Here is a 10,605-nt window from a genome sequence, read left to right as displayed (position 1 = left end):
ATAGTTTCTAAATATCATTAAAGCAGATATCACAATTCAAAATCATTTGTAAAGAAATTTAAGAGAAATTGACAACATCCATCCAAAAAAATAACAATGTGTCATTAACAATTTTCAAAACATGTATAAAATAGCAACATAATACTAATAAAATCAGTATTATTTTTAATCAAAACAAGTAAAATTCAAATATGATTAACAAATCAAAATATTTCATGAATATCGTTATTCTACGATAAATTAACAACATACATAAATCAAACTCATCGTATGATTACAAAATCAAAATGTCTCATTGATATAGGGTAAATTCACAACACCCATCTAAACATAACAATGTCATTCTACACAATAATTTCTTCATAAAAAACAATGCATGTGCATGCCTAGCTACCACCACCAAGATCATCCTCATGATCATCTTGACCATCCTCATTACTCTGATCCACATCATCACCAACACCGCAACTATCATCATCATCTCCTCCTTCACCACCATCATCCTCATCCTCATCCTCATCATCTCCTGATATATGTTGAACATAATTTGGATCATCGTCTTGGCAATCATTACCTATAGCATTCTGACAAAAAAAATCAATATTACATGTTAGTATTAATTACATAACACAACGCATGTTTTTGTTATACAATGTTAACCATAAAATGAGGTAAGATATAATATCTAATAGTACTAAAAAATAAAATGAAAATATGGTTTAAAAGTATATTGGAAATCCAACTAAGATTACATACCATAGAGTCCATCCAAACAACAAATTCAACCCATCTCTTTTGCTGCAGCACCTCCTTTTCCAAATGATTTGGAGGTCTTCCATATTTTAGTTCCTATCAATCAGTAAATAGGGAGAAATTAGATAACAATGACTTTCTTCTAGTACAAAATTTATTAAAAAAATATCACATGTTTAATATACTTACAAAGGTTGTTATCAGTGCTTTTAAACCTTTCTGGCCACTACGATGAGTGACTTTTGTCTTGGTTAACCTCGCCTTGGATGCCTTGTCCTTAAACATAAACCAATTCAATTTATTTTCACACAAATACATGTCTAAGATACTTATAAGTATTAATACATTCTAAATAATGTTTAATGAAAAATTCAATACCTGAATGCTCTCATTGCCGGCTTTTCTTTGTGCATCCAACTTCTCATATGATTTTACAAGTTATTTCGATACTTTAAAAGGTATGTCAATAGGTCTTTGTTTCAGTCTTTGATCTTGAGGTATTTTTTTAATTTTTCTTGTTTGGTTAAAAATTTTGGTTAAAAAAAACCGAACAAGTAATTCACATCAATGGCATGGGGACTCTATGGATATGTGTAAAAAAATGGCTATAAAGAAAACATCCAAAAAACATATGAGCTCTCCCTTTGATGGTCACTTGGGGCATATGGCTGGAAAGGAACAACTCCATTTTCGAAAATCAAGGACAATCCTTTCTCAAAGTCCTTCCTAATATTTGCTCCAAATGTCTTAAAATGAAAAACAAAATTCAAACGTCATCCTTAAACATCTCCCTTAAATATAACGTTGGACCATAAATTCTTCACTTTTATTGTTATCGGCTCTGGAATGATTTTTCTATATGCAATTATATAATGAAATATGTGTGCACTAATGAAAAAACATTGAGTTTCATTTTTCATAATCACAAACAATGAAAAAAGAATCACACGTAACTAGCATCATTTTGGAAATTTTATATTTATTAAAAATCTTTAACATGTTTTCCTCCCATATCTCATAAAAAGGTGTGAAATTTTTTATATACTCTCCAATAAGCACTACAACAAAACCAGCGATTTGGAGGTTTTACACTAAGTTTTTCAACATCGAGCTTACTAGGGCTTGCACCACCGAGGTTATTAGTAAGAATCTTGTGAGGTTTGCATAGCCATGATTATTAGAATCAAAATAGTAGGATTTGCACTAAAAAACAGTTCATAGAGCTTTCCTGCTGGGGAGAAAATCACAAGTTCAACTTCTGCAGTGCAGAGCACCGAGAGCTCGTAAGCTTTCTTCAGCAATCCACCTACGTTTGGAAAATGTAGCCTGCCTGCTGGCGATGTTCTCAATCCTCTTCCTCTGCATCTTTCCCCTCACTATTCTTGTATGTCCTCTTTCGTTTTTCCCTCCAAACAAACCCTCTCAAATTGAGAAAGCAGAACTCACTCGATGAGAATCCGAATCCAATTATCGCTTCTAACAATAACCCAATACGATACCAGAAGTGATTACACAAAACCTCATTGAATCTTCATTTGTTTGGAAAAGAGCCAAGCATATACTTCTGACGAGGGTTTCCGTCTCAAGTCTGGCTCGCAAGACGTCGCTTAGTCAATTGCGAGAAAAGTTTTCCACCTGCCTGTCACATACGGTTTGTCACACTATATATTAAAATAAGGTTGATCATACTAACAATAAGGTTGTATAGTTTAAAAGGAGGGCTCTCCTGACTGCATTTGGTTGGTTTATAGAAAAGATTGCTGGAATGTGTAATGTGAATGCTCTGCTAACTGTTTTTTAAGCATTTGGAAGTATTAAAACCCCCTAGGATAATTAATGTAAGACCTGTTAATTAATGTGTAAAGATGGCTATTGTCCTTGGGCTACCTTAGCTGTTCGTGTTTAGTGATCTGTGGTATTATGACTCCTCAAGTCACTATTAAACCATGAGAACCATGCCCAGGCAGACTAGTGTGACATTGTGGATGAGAACCAAAACTAGACTCCTATAACCTCCTTTTTCATCCTTTAAATTGCAGAATTAACTGACTATTCTAGTAATCGTTCTTGAGCACCTGAAGATGTGCACCCTAAATAATAAGAATAATACCCTGTAACATATGAATAGTCCATCCTGTGCATGTAGGATATGCACATGAGGTCCAATAAAATCACTAACCAGAATACCAGGTGTTATTAAAGCCTCTACAGGGTAATTGCAATAGTTCTTCATTTCTTATTACAAGAGTTTCCAATAGATAGGTTTTGAAACAGCTAAATTAGTTCCATAGACATTGGTTACATAAAATTACAAGTTCCAATGCTCGAGGAGAAGTCTTAGCTTACCCATAATCTCCCTACATATACTTGTACAAAATTTGTATTGATCCCACCATATCAGAAGGCCATATACTCTGCCCATTGTTTTCTTCTATCTTTTGTGTTTTTTCAAATATACCATTTCAATTGCTTCACTTGACAACTTTGTTTATTAGACAAACACAATGTCAGGCTTGTCAAATATTAGCTTCTTTTTATAGAGCTCTACCCTTATTTTCTGGCTTACCTCTTCTAGTATTCGAGGTTATGATCTTCATGACATTGTAAAAGAGAAAAAAACCGTTTTATTGACTTCTGGTGTTGGAATTGTAGCATCATGCTTTGTTCCCTAAAGCCTTCACAACCTTTTTAGATGTTTGGGGCCTTTCGAGTCCTAACAAGGATTTTTCTGACTGCTTCCAAGTTCCGTCTGCACAATCCTTGATAGACTTATTTGTTTTTTAGTTATCTGGGTGCACGATAATCCCATTCACATGGTTTTTCATGCTTCTGCTAAATTGTCATCCACAAGTGATGTTTTCCACCAAGAAAAGCATGTGTTATTTTGGGCTTGATGATTAGGCATGGAATAAGGGGCACTAGTTCAGCCTCTCTTCTCGATGCATATTCTGGTAAGAAAATGGGACAAATTTTCTTGTGAATGAAAATTGCAATCCCTGTAGTCTTGAAAATGCAAACCTTGACTATAATGGGGCCTCTAGCTGGAAATAGGGCAATATGTGTTCTCCTTATGCAACATCGACATATCAGTGATTTTCAGTTTGCCCGATTCTCAGGTGGGTGATATGAATTCCTTGTATATGGCTGTTGAAAATCAAGTGACCCTTGCATGTTTACCCCCCATGATGTACATTCAGTTGTAACCTAGCTTGGAGATTAAGCTAATCCAGATCCACATGTTTTTAGCATACATTTGCTAAAGAACCTTTCAACTTGTAGATAATTCACTATATCTCATCCACATGTAGTCAACTTACTGAAGATTAATTAACTTGCACATTCTCTTGTTGAAGAGAATTTGTGCTCGTCCATGCATGAGCTAGATTGGAAATATTCTGGAAAGCTCCTAGTAGTCTCTGTCCATGCATTCTGATTTCTGTCTCATGAAGGTGTCAGATCTGCGTTAGCTATCCAAGACTTCGGTTCATCCTTTGACTTTGTTAAATTCAAACTTCATCTTATAATTTTTAATACTATGTATTGGGAAGTGTTCTCTCTCTGATCTGATTTGTGCAAAACTAAGAAACAGCTATGAGAAATTACTAATTAGCCTAAGGTCACAGCTAATTACTCCTCTGTTTGGACTGTCATTTCTCCAGTCAGGAGGGTGTCCCTCGTGTTCATGCACTTTCAGCACTTGGAAGCATATGCTTGGTCAATATGAGTGATCAGCACAGAAAGTAGTTTTCATTGATATATGTGTAAGCATCCAAGGACACAAGAAACTTATAAGATCAAATAATATGCAAAATCCTAGTCCACGACCACCAAATATGAAAGAAGAAAAGATGGTTGTGCACTTTTAAGTGATAAAAAATCTTCAAAGTACAGGCACTTAGGTCATTCACACTACTGCAACATACAACACTGTTCAACCATCGAATTTGGAGAGCTGTAAAGAAACTGCATGGTCAAACTCCATCACTGTATTAGTCAAAAGATTGTTTGCATCATGGAGATAAAATATGAGAATGATTGCAATAGTATGCACTGCACAGAGATGTAGGCAGCAATGAGAGAAAGGAAGGATGGAAGAGAACGTTGACTGCTCACTGAGAAAACTCTAGAAAATAATGCCATTCAGTGTTCTCTTATAGCTCCCCAAATTCCCAAAGGTGGGTGGCCTATTCATGCAAAATAACTGTTGTTGAGTGGCTGAAGTGAGGAAAATGCTGCAAAATTGCCCGATAACAACCATAAATATGGCTTCCACTAAACCATTGCAATAAGTGGCTTGATCTCTTCATAAGTAAACAAAAACTCATGCAATCAGCTAGAATTCCATTACTAACTAATTTGTCTCAACAAATAAGAATTCCAAATCAGCTTTCTTGTTCAATAATAAAGTTCCATCTCACATGTAAAGTTGCAAACTAATCAACGGGGTCAACTTTGACAAAAATACAAAATAAACATTTCCCAAACTTCAAGTTTTCCAAATTTAACAAAGAGGAATTTTAAAATCACCCAAATTAAGTTAGGCAGCTCCTTTGCACCTCCTTTCTAAAAATGGTGCCAAGCCGCCCACTGAAAATAGAACTGGAGTCATGAAAAACCACTTTTAGCTAACTACCAGATGTACCGAAGGAAGGGCACCTAGGGTATTCCTGATAGGATTTCCTTATACCTCATAGGCAAACAACCATTGTCCCTTCTATAGATGAGCAGAATAAGTGCTTGGTTCTCTACACTAAATAAAGACAAAGTATAGTACTTATTGCTGACAAAATAGGATTTAAATCGTGGTTCAATTGCTTCTCATTCAGCTGGTCACAGAATTGTAGAGTGCATAATCATAAGTGATGTTGCGAGCCTCATTGCTCAAAGTCTAAGGGTCTTGCGAGCCATAATCACAGCCATGTATGGCATATCTTGTGATTATGGCATTTTATGAGGTCAATTCTTGTGAAGACATTTCAGTTTATAATAAATTTTGAACCTCAACAGAGTTTTGGCAAGACCTGGCTGAGCTAGGACATCAACAACACATCTGATATGAATGACATAATCTAGCCTCAAGAGGGAGCCTCTTTTGTTTCATCACTCTAACAATCTATGAAGTGGTGGAAAGCATAACAACTTCCCCTTGAATATGACACCTAAACTGAGTACAAATCCTAAATGATGCAGCCCTTGGTGCATGTCTCTCAAAGTATCGATATTTCAAATGTTGAAAGCTCTTGTGCCCATTTGATATGCATTCGATTGCAGTTCCCCTGAAGAAAGAATCTTATAAAGGCGAGGCCATGGCCAATATGTTAGCCATATCCATTGGAGTTGCCATTGCTTGACAAATTTAGTGTGATCAGTCCCACCATGATTCACATGGCCTTCTACTCAACACTGGCTGTTGCTATTGTAAGAGTCTTCAAGCTCGTTGAACCCATAGTATTGATAAGTGTATTCTTTGGGTCTCTGGTTTTCAAATTCTGCCTATGTTTTCCTCTCAGTATCATTATTTCAAATGCTGAAAGCTCTAATTCCCATTGCTGTGTATTTGATTGTGGTTTCCCTGAAGAAAGAAGCTTATAAAGGTGAGCCCGAGGCCAATATGTTGGCCATATCCATTGGAGTTACTATTTCAGCTTATGGGGAGGCCAAGATGAATGCATGGGAGGTGATTCTCCAGTTAAGTGCAGTTGCATGTGAGACTACCCAATTGGTTCTCATACAAATTCCACGAACATCAAAAGGGATTAAGTTGAATCCCATCACATCTTTGTTGCTCCTTGTTGCCTTGTTTTTCTCAGCACCCCCTGGGCCTTAGTAGAATACCCATTTCTGATAATCAGGGTCTCTTCCTTTGATTTGGATTACATGACATTTCTGCTTGTGCCTTGGCTCTTAATCTTGCAGTGTTTCTTCTGATAGGAAAGACTTCAGCCTTGACTATGAATGTTGCTGGTCTTGTCAAGGACTGGCTGCTCATAACATAATCTTTGTCTGTAATAAATGAAAAGGTTACAGTCATAAACTTGAGTGGGTGTGGACTGGCTTTTCTGGCTGTCTGTTACTATAATCATTTGAAACTTCAAGCTCTCAAGTCCAATGACAACCAACCAAAGTACCTCAGCAGTGCAGCTGATGCCAATGATGAAGGAGAAGGTTTGATAATGACGAGTGGGAGATTCTCAATCAGAGATTCAGAACCAGTAGAGAAAAATCAAACTCAAGCTTCAGGATTAGGTATTTAGATCATTAATATTGTCTTGTGCTAGAGATTACTGTTCTTGGATTGGCTCCTCTATGCCCAGATCTATTTGCAGGGAACAGGCCAGTCATTCACAGTGAAGAAGATAATGACAAGATTAGTGTATAATGATGGACAGGATGGTGCCATGGTGCCAACCTAAATCTCAAGTAAGGAGACATTTGTTCATCAATTTGTCAAGAAGCATGGCCTACAATTCAATTGCTCTAAGCCTATCACTTCTTCCACCTGTCAAATAAATTGTTTCCTGTTTGTTTAGTTGACTATGGTTCTAATAAATATACTATTGTTTGATGTAAAAAGACAAAACAAAACAAAAAATATGGAAAGTTGTGACCCCATTTTCTAACTACAAATTGAAATCGGATTACCATAGTGACCACCTCTGCTTATTGGAATCAAAAAGGGGATGGGTTATGCACAATCCTCCGTATCATTTGCTATTACCAGAGATAATTAAAGCCACCCTAAACTCAAGTCTTAACTATGCTGATAGGGTGTTTGGGGAGGGGGATCCCTTACCAACCCACTATAATCTGCACAAAAGCATCCTAAGAACATATGCAAAATCAACCCTTCAATGAAATGATCCAAGAATATAGGTACTCAAACATTGATTTTATCAAAGAAAAATACAAGACAGAAAGAAAAGATCATAACAAGGATTAGAAGAGTCTAAGAACAGTGCTCACTGTCTACAGAGCCAAGACGAATGCAGAAGAGTTCTTCCTTCAGTTCCCCATCTGAGAAATCAGTTGCATGCCAGACCCAAGTTTTATCACTACCTGCGTGCTCCTGAAGTGACATTGGGGAATGAACTGCAAGGCAAAAAAAAAAAAAAAACATAATCCAGATAATAAGGATCAACACAAATTCTCGGCACAGAAAGCCTCTTAAAACTTGGACGTAAGATAAGCTATTACAATCTCAGGGGGGAAATTACACAAAAAAAAACAAACAAACAAATTTACATACTTAAATGGTTTGCACATATTTTCAATGTCTTGGATTGCCTCATGACCATCCGAACCTTTGTAGTATCCTTGTGCTTAAGAAACTTTACTGTTCCTACACCACGCTCCTTCCATTGATTCCCATCCTTGTCAAACCTGTACAGCTTCGCCTTCCTGCAGGGTCAAACATATAAAAAAGAATGGGAATATTAATAAACAATGAAACTGCATTAGGATCATTTTAAGAGCCCATGGCATCCATTAGAAGTAACGTCCGCAATATCCCACCATATCAAATGCATTCAAAGATAAATTACCAACGACCTATTAAAAACACAGGAGATATTCCTTAACATTACCGAAAAGGATCCCACAAAAAAGCTCAATAATAACATCAAACATGTAAGAATACAAATCATCAACTATTTAATAACAAAAGAATGCTCATCCCATACATCCCCATAAAGTACAGAAATGATCAACAGCCTGTTCAAAACATCATAGAAAGTCAACGAAAACAGTTGACAGAAGACAAAAATAGACATATGCCTGAATCATACCACCTCACAACATAAAAAGACAAATCACCCTAATGCCAATAACCAAAAGACAGATTATCAAATAGGCCCAATTCAGTATTCAATGGCTAATCCAAAAACCAAAAAATACGAAACCCCGTATGCTTAACAATAACAAATGACCATCACACCCCCCACTAAACCAGAATAACAGAGAAACCATCATAGATTCTTCAAAGACATTGAAAAAAGGATGGCCTATAGTTCAACAAAATATAAAAAGACTCGTCAAAATACAAAACCCCCAATGATAACATATAAACCATCAAATGCATCCCCGAAAAAATCTTCATCAGCAGCCTATCAACATAGGAAAACAATTATTACAGACCATAATGAGATCAAAAAATGCTGATCAAAATATCAATGGGACATCAAAACAACAAGAAACTCACAAAATACACAGAAAAGCAAAACCCTAATTAGCTGATAAAACAAACCATAGCTCGTTAAATGCATCTACCATAGAGTTTCTTCAGCAACCCATTGAAATGACAAATCCGATCATCATCAACAGGCGAACAAAACATCGAGAACCCGATAAAAACAGATCTTACTAAAAAGGAGAAAAATTAGAAGTAAATAACTGCCCAAATGCATCTTCCTTATAGTCAAGGTCCCATTTATGTGCACAGGAAAAGGGCCACCGAAGAGGCCATGAAAACAACTTTCAACTGAGAAAACAAAATCATGAAATAGCCATGGATTAAGAAATTTACATGTCAAGAAGGACATCCTCCTCTTCTTCGCCTGTGGTGACAGTAACCTCCTCAAGCTTAACAATGGGTGCAACCTGAGCTCCAGTGTCCTCTTCCTTTCTGGCATCATCCTCGTTCTCTCTCGAATCGTCATCTACTGCCTGTGTAAGAACAGGATCCTCCTGAATTCCAGCCATCCCAATACCAGATAGTGCACAGAGGGAGGGCTCGAATGAAATCGATGGATCCAAAATATGCCAGAAACTCGCCCAATATCAGACACGAATGCAAAACCCCGAGGATTTTGGACAAAGGATTTAACTGTGCAAAAATGCTTCGAAGGCAAAGGGCAATGAGGTCGACGGAGAGAAAACACTCTATATAAGGGTTTTTGAGGTCGATGGAGAGAAAACACTCTATATAAGGGTTTTGAAGAGGGAAGGCCGGTAGCTGTTAAAGATTGAGTAAAAGTAGCATCGTTAAAGATAATATAATAAATTATTACAGGGATGGTTGGGGGGTTTCAAAGGGAGAGAAGGCCATGGAATAACCCCTAAATCATCTCCAACATGAGAGGCCTACTTCATTCATGTTGTCATGTTGGGACCAGAGGTTGTTGTGCGTTTTTTGTTTTCGCAATTTTGAACTCTTTCCTCGGTGATATATTATTGTGTTTATTGTAATAATAATGGGATGGGGTTGAGGGGTTTGTAAATGAGATAAATATGGAAAAGTAATTAGAAATATTGGTTTTAAATTATTATAATAAGTATTGTTGTGGTTGATTCATGATAAGTTGTAGGGTAGTTGGTTTGTATGGGGTTTAGTTGTTACGAGGTCTTAAGTTCAAATGTCATGGGGAGGGGTTGAGAATGGTAGTCATTTTGGGGGCATCAAAACTATTCTAAGGGGCATCTTCCACTGAGCTTTACACAATCTTCGATGTTGAGGATGAAAATAATATGAATATGCCAAGCTCACTCTACAGCCTAGTATGGTTACAGCCATGTTTATCCATCATTCCAAGGGGCATCTTCCACTGAGATTTACACAATCCTCAATGTTGAGGATGAAAATAATATGAATATGCCAAGCTCACTCTACAGCCTAGTATGGTTACAGCGATGTTTGTCCATCATCAAAGTTGAAATTTTGCTAGTGTCGGCCAAAATAAATTTAAAAAAATAAAAATAAAAAAAAAAAAAATACAAAACATTTAAATAATGTTTGCTCATAAAAAATAATTGCCAATGAAGAAATTGGATCCCTCTCCGCTCATATTATATCTATATTTAAGATGGGTCTATGCTAGTGGATAACACAAAAATCACAAAGTGAAGAAGAGTTTAATT

The 10,605-nt window shown here is 36.5% G+C and overlaps 1 protein-coding gene across 3 annotated transcripts; it reads right to left on the bottom strand.

Moving 5' to 3' along the window:
- Positions 1-276: 276 nt before the first annotated feature.
- LOC149160517 (ran-binding protein 1 homolog c-like) lies at positions 277-9,603 on the bottom strand. Of its 3 annotated transcripts, XM_089436713.1 has the most exons (5): positions 9,275-9,603; positions 8,000-8,151; positions 7,717-7,842; positions 757-849; positions 277-584 (listed from the first exon to the last, which is right to left on the bottom strand). In XM_089436713.1, exons 1-4 carry the CDS (start codon positions 9,448-9,450, stop codon positions 782-784), a joined length of 522 nt encoding a protein of 173 aa, XP_089292839.1. In that variant the 5' UTR covers positions 9,451-9,603; the 3' UTR covers positions 277-584; positions 757-781. The 3 variants fall into 3 exon arrangements, with proteins under 3 accessions (XP_089292839.1, XP_089292841.1, XP_089292840.1); XM_089436715.1 differs by lacking the exon at positions 757-849 and having other exon boundaries at positions 9,275-9,602; XM_089436714.1 differs by lacking the exons at positions 277-584; positions 757-849 and adding an exon at positions 948-1,029 and having other exon boundaries at positions 9,275-9,596.
- Positions 9,604-10,605: the final 1,002 nt, after the last annotated feature.

Source organism: Pinus tabuliformis, chromosome 5_2, assembly GCF_031772625.1.
Source record: "Pinus tabuliformis cultivar Carrire ecotype Pingquan chromosome 5_2, CPIR1, whole genome shotgun sequence".
Lineage (NCBI taxonomy): Eukaryota > Viridiplantae > Streptophyta > Pinopsida > Pinales > Pinaceae > Pinus > Pinus tabuliformis.
The sequence above is the reverse complement of the archived record's forward strand: the minus strand, read 5'-3'. Positions and strand labels throughout refer to the sequence as shown.